Below are 18211 nucleotides of genomic sequence, written 5' to 3' on the forward strand. Positions count from 1 at the left end.
GGAAAACACGGAGATGGATCGCTGATGTTTTGGGGACGTGTGAGCTACAAAGGCACAGGAAACTTGGTGAAAGTTGAAGGAAAGATGAATGCAGCACGTTATCAGCAAATACTGGAGGCAAATTTGCACTCATCAGCCCGGAAGCTGTGCATGGGACCTACTTGGACGTTCCAACATGATAACAATCCAAAACACAAGGCCGCCAAGTCAACCTGTCATTGGCTACATCAGAACAAAGTGAAGGTTCTGGAGTGGGTATCTCAGTCTCCTGACCTCAATATCATGCTAGACAGCCCAGGAATTTACAGGAACTGGAGGCTTTTTGCCAAGAAGAATGCTTTACCATCTGAGAAAATAAAGAACCTCATCCACAACTACCACAAAAGACTTCAAGCTGTCATTGATGTTAGAGGGGGCAATACACGGTATTAAGAACTGGGGTATGTAAACTTTTGATCAGGGTCATTTGGATGTTTTTGGCTGTCATCAAGATTTAAAAAGAGAAAACACAGTAGTTTGACAATAAATGGCTTCACACAACCAATAACCATGAGTGGAGAAAAAGTTTTTTGTTAGCATTCATATTCTCAGAAACAAGGCCAAGAAAGCAAAAATTAAGCTGGGGTATGTAAACTTTTGAGCACAACTGTAATATAATGTAGCCCCATATAGTATAATGCAACCACCCCCCATACAGTATAATGTAGCCCCCATATAATATAATGCAGCCCCCATAGAGTATTATGCAGGCCCATGTAATATAATATAGCCCCCATATAGTATATTGTAGCCCCCATCTAGTATAATGCATGCCCATATCATATAATGTAGCCCCATATGTCCCCATATAGTATAATGCAGCCCCATATGCCCCCATACAGTATAATGCAGCTCCATATACCCCCATACAGTATAATGCAGCTCGATATGCCCCCATACAGTATAATGCAGCTGCATATGCCCCCATATAGCATAATGCAGCTCCATATGCCCCCATATAGCATAATGCAGCTCCATATGCCCCCATATAGCATAATGCAGCTCCATAGGGTATAATGCAGGCCCCAATCCTGGTATGCATGGTACCCCTCATCCCCCTAATCCTGGTATGCATGGTATCCTCTGCAAACATTCAAAAAAAATAAACATTTATACTCCCCTTTCTTGCCTGTGCTCCAGCGCTGCTGTGTCCTCTTCCGCCGGGGGAGGAGTGTGGCGCCGGAGCACTGCGCTGTCCGGCGCCATTTTGCTGAAGACACACTGTGGGTCTTCAGTAAAATGGCGCCGGATAACGCTATGTGCATGTGCCGATTCCGACGCCTTCACTCCGCCCCCGGTCTCCGGCCAGAAGAGAGGCGCTGCGGCAATGCTCCTCCCGGTCAGGTAAGTATCTAAGTATGGCACCGGAGATCACGGTATGCGTTCAGTGTCTACGCACATGCGCAGTCTATCGAGGCTTCATACAGAGGGACGCTTAGCCGATTATATTATAGATGCAGCTCCATATGCCCCCATACAGTATAATGCAGCTCCATATGCTCCCATATAGTATAATGCAACTCCACATGCACCCATATAGTATAATGCAGCTCCACATGCCCTCATACAGTATAATGCAGCTCAATATGCCCCCATATAGTATAATGCAGATCATATGCCCCCATATAGTATAATGCAGATCCATATGCCCCATATAGTATAATGTAGCCCCATATGCCCCCATTTAGTATAATGCAGGCCCATAGTCCTGCAGTATTATGGCCACCATTTACTCACTGATGTAAAAAATAAATAAATACATACTTGCCTCTCCTAGTTCCTCCGGTCTCTGCAGAGCGTTTCAGCAGCTCCACTGTCCGGCGCGCGATGAGATGACATCATCGCGCCGCTGCGACGGAAGCAGAGAGGGAATGATGGGAGAGGGAGCGTCACATGACGCTCTCTCTTCCATCAATGCTTTCAACTGTACAGACATCTATGATGCCGATATAGTTGAATACGCAATGCATGGGAGGGGGGTGGCGCTGGAATCGGCCCCCGCTGACTCATGGGCCCCGTAGCTGCCACGTGGTGTTCCACTATTAGCGGCACGCCACTGGCTGGGGGCCCCTGGGAGAGTGGGAGCCCTAGGCAGATGCCTTGTCTGCCTACCCCTAACGCCGGCCCTGCCTGTGTGTACAGTGAAAATATCCCTAGCATGGACCCTGAATAACCAGACCCTGTTAGACTATGTTCACATGTTGCATTTTTGCTGAGTTTTTACCTGCAGTCAAAACCTGCTCTCTTGGCAGTAAAGAACTGCTTACAAAAAGCAGGTTTTCCTACGTTTTTCAGGATCAAAGTTACTTGAACCACAGCAGCATGAACATAGGTCATCAATGCAAGACATTATGTTCATGAAAAAAATACACATTACATATGTAACAGCAGGGAGAAGTGAACTGGTTGGGAATAGTTTACCTAAGACATTGGAAGAGCATTGAGTTTATAGGACTCTTTCACAATTTGGTAGGCCATTGAGTTGCTCAGGTATTGCTCAATTTCACACCTTGGCCGTCCAATGTTTACTTTGCACACATCACTAATTTAATTAAACTGTATTAATCTTAACTGCCATCTCAGGTGACCAAGACAAGATGGTAAACTTGGGAAAATCACAAGAATGGGTTTCACATCCTGCTGTACATGCTTTTTTCACTAAAAACGCAGCAAAACCTGATACCTGCGTTTTTGCTGTGTTTTTGCACTTACTCATTGCTTTCTATGGGTGAGAAAATGCTGAAAGAAATAACAGCAGTTTTCTAATTCAGTCAGAAAAAAAAAACAATGTGTGTGCATGAGATTTCGGAATCGCATAGCTTTTGCTGGTACTGTAAAACGCAACTTTTGATTAACATAATTTTGCATAAAAAACACAGAAAAAAAAAAACGGACCGTGTGAACATAGCCTTACGGGTCAATCAAGACATAAAATAGCAAAAAAAAAAAAAAATCAAAAAAATCATTAGCAGTGGAGAGGGGAGACAGAACGGGCGTTTCCCGGGACATATGTGCTTTGCACTATATTTTATCCTTTTGTATTGTTGGCGTTAGACTATAAAAGTTTAAAACATCTGTTTGGATTCACACACGGCAGATTTTCTTTATGCTTTTTATAGGAAAGCCCCTGTACTTTGTGTCACCCCCACCTCATTGTAGATTGTAAGCTCTTACGAGCAGGGTCGCCATTATTTTTGCTTTAATTATTGTATTATCTTTAACTATGTTACTTATGACTGTTGTACATGAACCTGTGAATTGTAAAGCGCTGCGGAGTAAGATGGTGCTATATAAATAAAGATTATTATTATTGGAAATTACTGAGAAGCCTACGTGCGTCGGGGTTTTGTTTTTACGGTTAGTAGCATTTGTCATCCAGCTGGTGTTATTGTTTTGTTTTTATTTCGGTTTTTTTTAACTCTGTTTTTTTTACCGTCATTGTGTTTTTTATATGACGTAATATAAAAAATGGTTGCAAATGCAGTAAAAAAAGTAGGCATGTTATTTTTACAAGTCCTACAGTACAGATTGTAAGCTGTACACCGTTTATATACATAGATATTTGATTTTTTTTTAGATCGGAAAATTTCCATCAACAGACAGTGATTAGAGATGCTGGCGGTGACATCTGGGTGGTCCGGGGTCGGACCGGTGTCGCGCTCTGATTCACCCTCTGCAGGCTGGCACCGAGCCGGATGTCGGCTGCAGCACCATGATGTCACTGTTTGCAGTCCTGATTAGGTTACTGGATAATTGTGCAATTTCATTGAGTAAGCATTCAGGGAGTGTGCTGGAATAACAGCGAGCCGGCCTCTCCGCACTCTTTACACACCGATCAGAGAGCTGGCATGTCTGCAAACAAACCAAACTAAAAAGTCCACGCATGGTAAAGAGCTACTATCTCGTACCACGTCTGCCATAAATCATATGGACTAAAGTGAACACAAAAAGGAGCAAATCAAGCAGATAGTTGAGAAAAAAAAGATAAAAATGAGCAACATATCACCGATCCCCCACCGATCTCTACTTCCTGCACAGTGACGCCATCCAATGTGACCATCTGCACAGTTTCTTGTCACTAAATAGCAAAGTGGATGAGAGCGGGTGAGGATATCCCCCTCTTCTCTGGTATGTAGCCCCTTGCAAGCAATCACAAGACTGTATATCAAGTTACAGACTTCTCTTCTGCACACTTGTAAGAGCCTAAATTATGTTTTTGGTTTTATTCTACCAATAAATCTAAAATAAAAAAATAAGGCTACTCTGCAATTGGTCTTCATTAAATATTTCCTATTGGTACATCTCTACAGCTCCCATGCACACAATGTGTCTCCATGGTAACAGACAACAAACTGCGTAGTATAATCCTGCAGGGAATATTCACATACAACTTTAAGAATTTTGTTTTTTCGTTAAATGCAGGCTAGAAAACCACAGCCGTAATTACGCTCCATTTAGGTGCATTTTTTTTCACAAATTTGATATGTGTATTTGATGCATCTTTAATGTTAGGCCAATTTGATCTAAATGGGAAAAAACTGCAGTAAAAACGCTGAAAGTATTGACATGCTGTACTTTTCCAAAAAACTACATGTGATCAAGCCCTTATGCCTACTTCCTTTGCTCGCACACCCTTTACTAACATACATGGAGAAGATTGCCAAAAGTAAAGGACACACAAGCTGGGAATAAGACTTCACGATTGCACCCCAGAGTATATTTGTTGACTGTCATCACTGAGATGGGTTGTCCGCGTAGGAGTTGTAGATGCATAATGGTAAGAAATACCCCAAAAGACTTGCAGCAGTATCTACCTGTATTTTTCAGCATTGAGGACACCAGGAAATGGACAACACTGAGAACCGCAGAAGCAGCGATCGGCCAAGTAAACTTAGTGCAGCAGATAGTTTACTTCCCTTCAAAGTCAGCAGATGTCCAGCAGTGCCATCAGCTCAGAACTGGCAGCAACCAGTGGGACTCTACTACATCCATCTACAGCTTTGCGCACCTGTTCCTGACGGCTTGGTCGTGCCTCTGTGGGCGGATTACGACAGCGCGCGCGCCGTCAATAGGCACCCGCCCATTGCTATCAGATGATCGGTCACGTGGGGCCACACGTGACCGACATCTTGGGGTATATACCGGTCTGTTCATCCTATACACATCACTTCCCCTTGAGGAAGCGGTCGTTGCGGACCGCGAAACGCGCGTCGGGGCTACCACTGTGCGTTCCCTTATGCACCTTACTTTCTCTGTGACAATTTTTGCGGTAAGAGACTACTTTTTATTGCTCTATGTGACATGCATATGACTATTTGTGGGCGGGAATATTACTGAATTGGACGTTTGATGCATGTGGCAAATGTAAATTTACTGATCATGGTAATATTTATGGATTGTTTTCTGACATATCATTATACTCATCAGACTATCTTGACATATTAACTTTACTCTAGTTTGTATATGTTGCCCTCGTCCCTTCGTGACCATGTATGTGTTTATTATGTATATTTTGCATTATATCTTGCCACACTGGTAATTTAAGTAGTGTTTTTAGACTAGGGGTTGGTGTTGTGCGTTCTCCACACACTTTACCTTCCCCTTGTTTACACTCTCTGTGGTAAGAGACTACTTTTATATTTTTATGTAGCACGTATTTGGTTACTTATGGGCGGGAGCGTCATTTAGGTGGAGACCTGATATATATATGGCAAGGATAAATCTGATAAATATGGAATACCTATGGACCATTACTGGTTACACTATTATACTTGTTTGATTATTTTGATGTGTCAGTTTTTTGCTATATGACCAATGTTGCTCATGTTTCACTATAACTACATGCGTGACTATATATGTATACTCTGTAACATATCTTGCCACACTGATAATCTAATGAGTGTCTCTACACTATCCGCATTATGTCATTTTTCTCTCTACTATGTACGCTTTTAAATTTGATGGAATAAAGATTTATATATTTTTTATGCCAATGTACTCGTTGTTCTCCTATATATTTATGTATTTCATGAGTTGGCTTAGATTGGCAAATCTGGGATATACCTTTCCCCGGATATGCCAACTTTACCCCTATAGGGTCTATTTAGTTGTATTACATCCATCTAATGTTTAGAAAAGTCTGGTAAGAAGTGGTTTTGATGGAAGAATTGTGGTCAAAAGGCTATACCTTTGGCATGGGAACAAGTCCAAGTAACTCAACTATGCAGGAAAACGTCAGCAGATGTTTTGGATTGATGAGTCAAAATGTGAAGTATTTGGATGTAACAAAAGGCAACAAATCAAAATTGCCACCAAAATATCCTACATGAAGAAGGTTAGGTGAGCAAAGTGAACACCCAAAGGAATGTATTAGAAAAGGAAGATTTTTATTGAATAATCAAAAAAACATAAAAACAGGTGCCTCCAGTGTGAGGCACAATGAGTTATAAACTGATGCATACAGTGATATTATTAGAAGCATGACAGAGGCTCAAATAGCAACAAATTCAAAAATTGTGCATGTAAAATGAATCACTTTAATGTCACTGTTGAAAATACTTCTCAAGGTAAGGAACCCTTAAATAACATATATATCAAAAGTGCAAGTGCATATGGGCTAAGTGGTCCCTGGTTTTCTATAGTAGCCAATGGTTAATAAAGTGTCAATGCATTGGAAAGCTAAATAGCTTAACTGCTATAGGAAAAAAACATTACCTCTCAGGTGCACACTGTAGCAAAGCCAGTCATATGTCCCTCCGCCCCGACGCGCGTTTCGTGACACTTCCTCAGGGGGCGTGTAACAAAAGGCAGTTTGTTCGTCAAAGGCATGACAATTGGTACAATAATAAATATCTGCAGACAACAGTGAAGCATGAGGGAGGTTTCTTGCAAGTTTAGTGCTGAATTTCAGCAAATGGTGTTGGGGATTTAATAAAGATTAATGATGCCTTCAATGCGGAGAAATATAGGATAATTAATCTCGCAATACCATCAGAGAGACATCTGATTGGCTTTAAACTTATTCAGCAGCAGGACGACACCAAACATACAGCCAATGTCACTGAGAATCATCTTCAGTGTAAAGATTAACAAGTCGTCCAGGAAGTGATTATATGGTCTCTATGGTTGATAGCATTGTCTGGTTTTTATACACTATATGGAAGAAAGCTTCTGTTTTTTTCTTTAGACAAACCATTCTTGGACACATTCATTAATTTACTGTGTTTGTAGGATTGTATTATTGTTGATAAAACCGCCTAACATACAAAAAAATTCTCAGAGTGGAGAACTTCTCAAAACACATCAGACTGACTATGAGAGATTTGGAAACCTGACAAAAAAAAAAAAAGAAAATGTCTGAAGTGAGTGCATGAGCGGCACGGCATTGTCAGGGGAACGTACACAAGATGACAAAGGTCTCCCAAGAGGCCCCGACAAGGTTCTCGTCTGCCGAGCTCTCCATAGCATGTCTGTGCTGATGCTACCTGAGCTGAATACATTATAGGCTTTTACAAGGTAACATTTACTGCATAATATCAGAGAATTGCAGCAGTGAATTCAGCACTGACGCTCGAGAACAGCTCAGACGCACAAGACTACAATGGCCGAGCTAGAATCGAGAAAATCCACCTTCTTCATAAAGTCTCGGTATAAAATAAAGTAGTGTATGGGGAGACAGTGGTAGGATCAGGTGGATAAGATCATTGAAGAATCAATATTTATTCACAGATTTACTAAGTATAAAGTTTTATAGTATTAAGCTTGAAAGAAGACACGAGTCCATCAAGTTCAACCTGTAACCCAAGAGGAAGGCAAAAACCCCATCAGGCAGATGCTAGATGCCCCACAGTGGAAAAAGCTCCACATATGACAATTATACTAAACTGATAGAGTTTGTTGTGTGCAAAGGGGTCGGCCCACCATCATAACAATTGCTAATTGCTTAGGGTTCAACTGCTGGGACCTGCACTGATCCCACCAGTGGGGTCTACGGGGTCTGCAGTATGAATGGAGCAGTACTCCTGCATTCACTGTGCTCTACTCACAGTCTATGGGACTGCCGGAGGTAGCTGGACGCCATCTCCTATAAGGGCCACCGTTTTTATACTACTCCGTATGTTTACTGTAAGGAAAAGAAGTTAGATCTAAAATAAAGAAAATGAAGCAACTTGGTACTATTATTAAGTTTGGGTGGAGATTACAATGTTGAAGGCTCCACATCCAAAATAGGTCTGTGAACTTAAGTGGTGCTCAGCTTAATAGACCCCAGGCTGGTGAAACAACTGCAGTCCAAAAGTAGAGAAAAGCAGCACTCACTGTATAAAATCACTTTTTTATTAATGTCCTTTAAAGGAAACCTGTCACCAGAAAAAAAAATGCTTTTAACCTGCAGATATGGGGTCAATCTGTAGGTCAATAGCGTTCTTAACCTGCCCTGTCCCTGCTGCGGGGACATATGGGGTTAATTTGCCACGCACCCCCATTTAGACTAACGTTGAGGGGGAAATATGGGGTTAATCGGCCCCGTGCCCTCATTTAGACAAACACTGTGGGGAGATATGGGGTTAATCTGCCTGGCACTCGCACTTAGCAGAACACTCCGGGGAGAAGATGAACTTTATTCTCCCTGGCATCGTCCCGGTTTCAGTCACCGCTCAGTGTATAGAGAGCAGCAGCTGTAATCGCGCCCCCGCCACTGACTGACAGCCGGGTCTCATGCTGAGCTGCTGTCAGTCAGGGCCGGGGGCGCGGTTACAGCGTAAACACTTACTATCTACTAGCTCAGTGATTAGCACTGTAGCCTTGCCAAGGACAACATCTGCAAGGAGTGTGAATGGGTTTCCTCCGGGTTCTCCGGTTTCCTCGCACTCTCCAAAGACATACTGATAGGGAATGTAGATTGTGAGCCCAGATGGGGAGAGTGATTATGTCTTTAAAGCGTAATGGCCATATATAAGTAAAATAAATAATACTAATATAAGTCTGAAAGTTATAGCAATTCAGCTAGTAAACCTCATCTGGACTAAATGGACATATTTCTTTCTTTTATTTCACCGTGGTGTCAATTCAGAAGGTGACAACATATCCATCACGTTACATTAAATGTCAGTAAGAATAAACTGTGTTTCCAGCCAAGTTCATCCAACAGCCAAAAGTATAGAAATGTTTACTACTTACAACATCTTCTATGATCTCCTTTATAGCAGCCACAGCCAAAATGAAGAGCAGAGGAACCAGAGTTGTATATCGCCCAGTTGGAGACACGTCGGGTATTTGCTAAAAAAAAAAAAAAGAACACATGACGTCAAGTGATATTCCAATATTTGGACTATATTCTGTTTGTTCCACTGTAAACCTTTTGCCAAATTTGGATCTTATTTTAGACCTAACTGCAAATATTCAATAGTTGAAAAGCACAGGCAGAAATTGTGTTGTTGACAAGCCCAGATTTCCACTCCAGGCAAAGAGTCTAAAAAAGAAAGTCGCCAGCATCTGAAGATAGAAAAGTAAAGAAGTGCTTTCTAGGGGCAACAGCATCTTAAACCATGCTTCGCCTGTAAGACTTTCCAAAGTGCAATAAAATGACCCACAGAGTATAACAAAGCCCCTCAAACAATCAAAGCCCCCAATCGCAGATGTATTAGATAAGTTAAAGGGGCTGTCCGGTAAGAATATACTGATAAACATCAACAGTCAAAGAAGCCGCCCAAGACAGCGGTCCAGGACGGATCTATAACATTTGTATGGGGCATAGTATAAAAAAAGCAAAAAATAAGTATTTAATTTATAGAATGTCAGAAAATAATAACGTTATAGCCCCCACAGTGATGGGAACGGCATAAAGACCCACAAGACCTACCCCATAGCGTCAGGCATAATCATGTAGTGACAAATTATGGGCAGCACGGTGGCTCAGTCGTTAGCACTGCAGCCTTGCAGCGCTGGGGTCCTGGGTTCAAATCCCACCAAGGACAACATCTGCAAGGAGTTTGTATGTTCTTCCAGTGTTTGTGTGGGTTTCCTCCGGGCTCTCCGGTTTCCTCCCACACTCCAAAGACATACTGATAGGGAATCTAGATTGTGAGCCCCAATGGGGACAGTTCCAATAACATCTGTAAAGCGTTGTGGAATTAATGGCGCTATATAAGTGAGTAAAATAAATAAATAAAAAATCTGCAAGTAATAAAACAATGTAAAATCCGGCCAATAAATATCTTAATAGGACAATATCGCAAATCTGGGCAATAAATCGCTCAAGAATCAAACAGTACCGTATAGGGGTGACGACTCCCTCCATCATTAAACACACTGTAAGGGCTGGGCTATATTAATAAAGGCCCATAGCCCAAGGACTCCGCTATGTACGCCCATCACTGGAGTCTAATGGTGGGCGGATATCACATAGGGGGCGCTTTTTAGACCCATTTATTATGTGCTTATGTGCAGGCGGCACCCCTGCACGGAGGGAGGCGGCAACTCTGCACGGAGGTGCCACACAAAAAGTTGATACATAAAATGAGAACAATGGGGTTCTACAATTCTACTCCTACTCCTTCATTATAGAGGATCCGCTATAGAGACAGATCTCTTTATTAGATGCGTTCGTGACATGAAGCAAGGAGAAGCATCACTGGAAATCCAGGCATTAAAGGGTCCTACCATTCCATAAAATCATGGTCCCTGGGCACAGTTTTTTTTTTTTTTGTTTGTTTTTTATAAAGGACAAAGAAACCACACTTTAGTCACCCTCCCCAGGTCTAGAGCAGAGTCTCCACGACTGCTCTCAGTGCTGTGGAATTGACAACATGTTAATAGCGCTGCAGGCAATCAGCGAGCTCAGCAGCTGAGGATGATGATCCGTCTATATGGGCAAAGCCTCAGAGTTCACTGATTGGCTGCAGTGCTGTCAACATGACATCAGCTCCGTAGCCAAAACCAAACACTGGGAACAGAGGAGGAGACTCAGCGCTGGACCGAAGGAGGATGAATAAAGCACGGTTTGTTTGGTTTTTACTTTTGTGCTTTTAACAAACTGCACCAGGGGACAAATCCTTCTAGAAGTGTACTCATGTAAAACACCATGGGGACATTTATTATTGTGAATGTGCCAAACGTGGGGGGGGCCTCCAACTACTGGGATTTAGTAGGGGGGGGGCCTCCAACTACTGGGATTTAGTAGGGGGGGGGCCTCCAACTACTGGGATTTAGTAGGGGGGGGGCCTCCAACTACTGGGATTTAGTAGGGGGGGGGCCTCCAACTACTGGGATTTAGTAGGGGGGGGGGCCTCCAACTACTGGGATTTAGTAGGGGGGGGGGCCTCCAACTACTGGGATTTAGTAGGGGGGGGGCCTCCAACTACTGGGATTTAGTAGGGGGGGCCTCCAACTACTGGGATTTAGTAGGGGGGGGCCTCCAACTACTGGGATTTAGTAGGGGGGGGGCCTCCAACTACTGGGATTTAGTAGGGGGGGGGCCTCCAACTACTGGGATTTAGTAGGGGGGGGGGCCTCCAACTACTGGGATTTAGTAGGGGGGGCCTCCAACTACTGGGATTTAGTAGGGGGGGCCTCCAACTACTGGGATTTAGTAGGGGGGGCCTCCAACTACTGGGATTTAGTAGGGGGGGCCTCCAATTACTGGGATTTAGTAGGGGGGGCCTCCAACTACTGGGATTTAGTAGGGGGGGCCTCCAACTACTGGGATTTAGTAGGGGGGGCCTCCAACTACTGGGATTTAGTAGGGGGGGCCTCCAACTACTGGGATTTAGTAGGGGGGCCTCCAACTACTGGGATAGTGGAGAGAAGAATGGAAGATGCAAATTCTTACAACTAAAGTCGGGGGGCAGGTTCATTGCTATTCTACTAAGGGAGCAGGATCCTGACTCCTCGGAGGCTATAATCCCGGTATGTAGACCTCGACCCACAGTGTATCACTGCTTTGTTCCACCTTGGTGGAGGCACACTGACCTAACCACCCGGCTTCACATCTTATCCGTTATTAAAAAACCTTAGCATGTGTACAAATTATAAAACGGTGAGATCAGAGTTGTAGCTCATGTGCACGAGCTGATAATGGGGGGATTTCTAATGAGGGAATGCTATGCCTCCACAGGTAAAGCCTTGGGGTTTCCCACCTCCCCCCTGTGTACTAATCCATGTAGGTGGAAACGGCAGGGCTAAGGGCGACATGTACAGTCAGACAGGAGATGGAGCACGTTTTGTAGCAAACCGATATGCAGATTGTGACTGGGTGACCAAAGGCGGTCCTCAATAGCCTCAAAAGCACAGACAATGGTTGTAATTTCACTTTCCTAGTAATAGTGAAAGAAGAAGAAAACTCTAAACTGTGAGCTCAGTAGACCTATCATGCCTGTGTATGGTGGTGTACAAGGACAGCTGCCAGGTGAGCCAGAATTCGGCCAACAGTTATTTAAGGCATACAGGCATCTTAAAGGGAAACGGTCACCACCATAAGTGCTATTTACTTGCAGATATAGGGGTATTCCTGCAGATATCTAGTGTTTAAATCATGCCTGGCTGGCTTACTGTACCAGGGAGCTGCAGGGAGAAAATAAAGTTATATTCTCCCTTCAGCTGTGTGCTTTCATTTATCAGGGTGGTGTAAAAGTCACAGCTCACGACAGAGATAGTACTGTAATCACTCTCCGGTACTTTGACAACCTGCAGTACAGTGTATGTGTGCAGAGCAGGCTGTCAATCAAGTGCTGGGGAGTGATTACACAGGCACTGTAGTGAGTGCCAACTGTTACCGCTCCCTGCGCCGTATCAATGACTGGAAGCGAGCGTCTGCATGGAGGATATAACTTCCGCTCTATAGCCGCTACTCCAGAAACACAGGAAGGCTTTAAAGTATATTTACCTGCAGATCCCCCCGTATATCAGAAGGTAAATAGTGCTTTGGAGGCAACAGGTTCCCTTTAAAGGGGTATGCCCACCTCCAAGATACTATCCCAACATGTAGTAGGTGTCATAATATGATTAGCAACTAAAGTAAATTAGAAATTTAGTATAGTTATTCTGATTCACCTCATGTGCAGGGCATTGCACTAGTTTAGGTATCCATGGTTATGACCTTTCATATAGTGACAGTTAGTCAGCTTTTGTTGTCATAACCATGGATACCTAAGCTACTGCCCTGCACATGGGGTAAGCTGTATAGCGAATCAGAAGAACTATACTAAATTTCTAATTAGAGGTATTTGCTAATATTATTAATATTATACCTACTACATATTGAGATAGGATCTTGGAGATGGGAACACCCCTTTAATTCTACAGGACTAGCAACAGTAATTTATAACCCTGCAAACCAGTTCTCCCCAGAAGGCATCTCACTAGATCACCTCTAGCACAAGCACACTGGTCATAAGCAAACAAGGAAGAGAATGACAAAAGAAATATAGCACCTAAATAGATACCATATATACTCGAGTATAAGCAGAGTTTTTCAGCACATTTTTTTGTGCTGAAAAAGCCCCCCTCAGCTAATACTCGGGTATATACTCGAGCATATAGAAATTCAGTTGGTGGATAGTGGGGGCAGAGGGGTTGCGGCGGCGGAGGAGAGGGGCAGACGCAGCGGTCGCTGCTGCAGCTACGTGTGCCCGCTGCTAAAGAGAAGTGAATATTCCCTCTTCTCCACTCCCATGCACGTGGTGAAGAATGAATATTCATTCTCTTTAGTAGCGGGCACTGTCAGCAGGAGCTCCTCCGTGCCTGCTACTAAAGAGAATGCATATTCGCTCCTCTCCACGCACATAGTCCCGGTGTGGAGAGAAGTGAATATGCCGGCAGCTCACAACAGCATCTGAGAGAGCATGGCTGTGACGCCATGCGCTGCTCAGATGCCGACATGAGCTGCAGCAGCAGAGCAGGAAGCAGCGCTGGAGCAGAGGTGAGGAAGGAAGGTGAGTAGAAGTGTTTATTTTTTTTATGTGTGCAGTGATGGGGCCATGGGGAATGAGGAGGTATGCACAACAGGATTGGGGGATGAGGGGTGCCATGCATACCAGGATTGGGAATGAGGAGGCCATGCATACCAGGACTGGGGATGAAGGGGGCCATGCATACCAGGATTGGGGATGAAAGGGCCATGCATACCAGGATTGGGGATGAAAGGGGCCATGCATACCAGGATTGGGGATGAAGGGGGCCATGCATACCAGGATTGGGGATGAAGGGGGCCATGCATACCAGGATTGGGGATGAAGGGGGCCATGCATACCAGGATTGGGGATGAAGGGGGCCATGCATACCAGGATTGGGGATGAAGGGGGCCATGCATACCAGGATTGGGGATGAAGGGGGCCATGCATACCAGGATTGGGGATGAAGGGGGCCATGCATACCAGGATTGGGGATGAAGGGGGCCATGCATACCAGGATTGGGGATGAAGGGGGCCATGCATACCAGGATTGGGGATGAAGGGGGCCATGCATACCAGAATTGGGGATGAAGGGGGCCATGCATACCAGAATTGGGGATGAAGGGGGCCATGCATACCAGAATTGGGGATGAAGGGGGCCATGCATACCAGGATTGGGGATGAAGGGGGCCATGCATACCAGGATTGGGGATGAAGGGGGCCATGCATACCAGGATTGGGGATGAAGGGGGCCATGCATACCAGGATTGGGGATGAAGGGGGCCATGCATACCAGGATTGGGGATGAAGGGGGCCATGCATACCAGGATTGGGGATGAAGGGGGCCATGCATACCAGGATTGGGGATGAAGGGGGCCATGCATACCAGGATTGGGGATGAAGGGGGCCATGCATACCAGGATTGGGGATGAAGGGGGCCATGCATACCAGGATTGGGGATGAAGGGGGCCATGCATACCAGGATTGGGGATGAAGGGGGCCATGCATACCAGGATTGGGGATGAAGGGGGCCAAACATACCAGGATTGGGGATGAAGGGGGACAATGCATACCAGGATTGGGGATGAAGGGGGACAATGCATACCAGGATTGGGGATGAAGGGGGACAATGCATACCAGGATTGGGGATGAAGGGGGACAATGCATACCAGGATTGGGGATGAAGGGGGACAATGCATACCAGGATTGGGGATGAAAGGGGACAATGCATACCAGGAATGGGGGTGAGGGAGCAATGCAAACCAGTATTTGGGATGAGGGGGCCATGAATACCAGAATTGGGGATGAGTGGGCAATACTTATCAGGATGGGGAAATTTACCAGTAGCTGCTACATTTCCCACCCCAGGCTTATACTCGAGTTAATAAGTTTTCCCATTTTTTTGTGGTAAAATTAGGTGCCTCGGCTTATATTCGGGTTGGATTATACTTGAGTATATACGGTAATTGTGTAGCTAAACCGAAGGTGAACCTGTTTGGTTAGTGCGCTTTGCCAGAAATGTAGATTCGTCCGTGCAGGAGCAGCAAATACTGAATGGTGCCAAGGAGATCATGAAGTGAAATATAACACAAAGAGTATTTGTTTGCAAAGTGATCGATTACAACTTATTAAATATTACCCTTCAGATTCTCAAATAACATTAAAAACAAACTCCCTATATATCCTGCTGCAGGTAAAATGGATGGTCATCCCCCATACGATAACATCTGATTGCATGGGGACAGGCTATGGGGGAAGTGCGATGTCCAGCTGCCCGATAATATACAATGCTGTCCGCAGCCTGTCCCTCCAGACACCTCGCCTTACATTCCCGAAACCTCCTCACAAGTCCTCCTTCTGGACTCTCCTCTTGTCTGCAAATTATATAACCATGTCTGAGATTTCTCCCAAACTGTCCCCATAATCTGGAACTCACCACCCCTACCGGTCAGACTTCAAAAGCAACATGAAAATCCCATTTCTCCAGAAAAGCTTACAATCTACAGTATCCCTGCTACCACCATGCTGCCATATGCGCAGCTTATACCCTCGTCTACTGTCTCTTTCCCCGTTAGGCTAAGCGCCCACGATGTAGAAAAGCTGCAGAATTTTTCCGCATCTCCCTGGCAGGAAATATGCATGCGGATTTTACATGCGTTTTTCCTGCCAGGTAGAAGCGATTGTCAAGCGTTTTTGCTTGCAGGTTATCAAGCGCTTTCCAAACGATTTTAGCATCACTTGGGAAAGTGCTTGACAACTTGGTCACACTATATAAATCCATGCAACCGGCATGGATTTATATGGTGTCACCAAGTTAGAAGTTAAAAAAAAGAATAAGAATGGTAAAAAATAAAGAAAAATAAAAACATTATACTCACCTTCTGATGGCCCCCGGTCTCCCCGGTGTCTCGCGGTGGTCTAAAAGGATCTGCTATGACGTTATTTAATCATGTGACAGGTCACGCAACCGCCAACGTCAGAGGTCGCGTGATCCGTCCCATGACTAAATGACGTCATGGCAGGTCCTTTTAGACCACCGCGAGCTGCCGGGGAGCGAGGACACATCGCTATGGAGACCGGGGCCATCAGAAGGTGAGTATAATGTTTATTTTTATTTTAAATTATTTTTTTTTACAGGTACTATGGTACCCGGTCTGGATGAGAGTCTCCTCTTCTCCAGACCCGGGTACCATCCGCACATTGAATCGCTTAATATCAGCATGTGCCCATGTAGTCATGCGGATATTAAGCGATTCAATGCAAGTCAATGACGGCGAAAACGCTGAGTGTCCGCAAAAATAATGGACATGCTGCGTATTTTTCCGCAATGATAATCCGCAGCGGAAATTTTCGCAGCATGTGCACAGCACATGCGGATTATCATTGGGGACCATGGGGCAAATATTACCAAGCGTTTTTTAACCGGTTTCGCTGTGGAAATTCTCGGCAAAAACCCTTAAACGCATAGTGGGAACGCAGCCTTACAGTGTAATTTGTAATCCCTCAGGGGCAGGGTCCCCTCTCCTCCTTTATGTTACAAAGCTCATTTATTGTAACTATTTTATTAAATGTTCTTCATGCATTTTAACCCCTTTTCAACATGGGATATACTGGTATAACATACAGTGGAATGTAAAAGTGAAAAGTTATTGTGAACAGTTAAGCAAGTTGAATTCATCTCTTAAAGGCCTAAAGTTAAAAATGACACATTTCATTTGAATGTTAGGAAGGAAAAAAATATATATATATTTTCATATTTTACATTTTAAAAATTACAAAAAGGAAAACGGGCCAATGCAAAAGTTTGGGCACCCTGCATGGTTAATACCTAGTAGCATCCCCTTTTAAAAGTATCACAGCTTGTAAACGCTTTTTGTAGCCAAACAAAAATCTTTCATTTCTTGTTTGAGGGATTTTCATCCATTCTTCCTTGGAAAACTCTTCCAGTTCTGTGAGATTCCTGGGTCGTCTTGCATGCACTGCTATTTTGAGGCCTAGCCACAGATTTTCAATGATCTTCAGATCAGAGGACTGTGAGGGCCATTGTAAAACCTTCAGTTTGCACCTTTTGGGGTAGTCTATTGTGGATTTTGATGTGTGTTTTGGATCATTATACATTTATAGAAGCCATCCTCTTTTCAACTTCCGCTTTTTTACAGATGGTGTTATGTTTGCATCAATAATTTGCTGAAATTTCATTGAATCCATTCTTCCCAGTGCCATTTGCTAAAACAAAACCCCAAAGCATGATTGATCCACTCCCATGAATCTTTTTCTGAAATTCTGTGCCCTTTTTTTCCACACACACTTTTGATCATTGTGGCCAAAGAGTTTTATTTTAACCAAATCGATCCAAAAGGACTTGTTTCTAAAATGCATCAGGCTTGTTAGATGTTCTTTTGCATAATTCTGATGCTGAATTTTATGGTGAGGAAGCAGGAGAGGTTTTCTTCTCATGACTCTTCCATGAAGGCCATATTTGTGCAGGTGTCTCTGAATAGTAGAACAATGTACCACAACGCCAGAGTCTGCTAAATCTTTCTGAAGGTCTTTCGCAGTCAAGCGGGGGCTCTGATTTGCCACTCTCTCTCTCTAGCAATCCTACAAGCAGCTCTCACTGAAATTTAGCTTTGTCTTCCAGACCTTATCTTGACCTCCACTGTTCCTGTTAACTGCCATTTTTTAATTACAATTTAAACTAAGGAAAGGGAAACTTGAAAACGCTTTGCTATCTTCTTGTAGCCTTCTCCTGCTTTGTGGGCCTCCACCATTTCCATTTTCAGAGT

At 44.0% G+C, this 18211-nt stretch overlaps 1 protein-coding gene across 6 annotated transcripts in view; it reads right to left on the reverse strand.

Moving 5' to 3' along the window:
- LOC141229003 (phospholipid-transporting ATPase IA-like) overlaps window positions 1-18211 on the reverse strand; it is a 183805-nt gene that overhangs the window by 120933 nt on the left and 44661 nt on the right. For all 6 annotated transcript variants that reach the window (XM_073667375.1, XM_073667374.1, XM_073667377.1 and 3 more), the window contains exon 5: window positions 9217-9315. In XM_073667375.1, coding sequence (XP_073523476.1) covers window positions 9217-9315 — 99 coding nt within the window. The remainder of the gene's footprint in view (window positions 1-9216; window positions 9316-18211) is intronic.

The sequence above is a fragment of the Phyllobates terribilis genome, unplaced genomic scaffold (genome assembly GCF_046119375.1).
Source record: "Phyllobates terribilis strain yellow unplaced genomic scaffold, ASM4611937v1 Scaffold_444__1_contigs__length_1506546, whole genome shotgun sequence".
In the NCBI taxonomy this organism is placed as follows: domain Eukaryota; kingdom Metazoa; phylum Chordata; class Amphibia; order Anura; family Dendrobatidae; genus Phyllobates; species Phyllobates terribilis.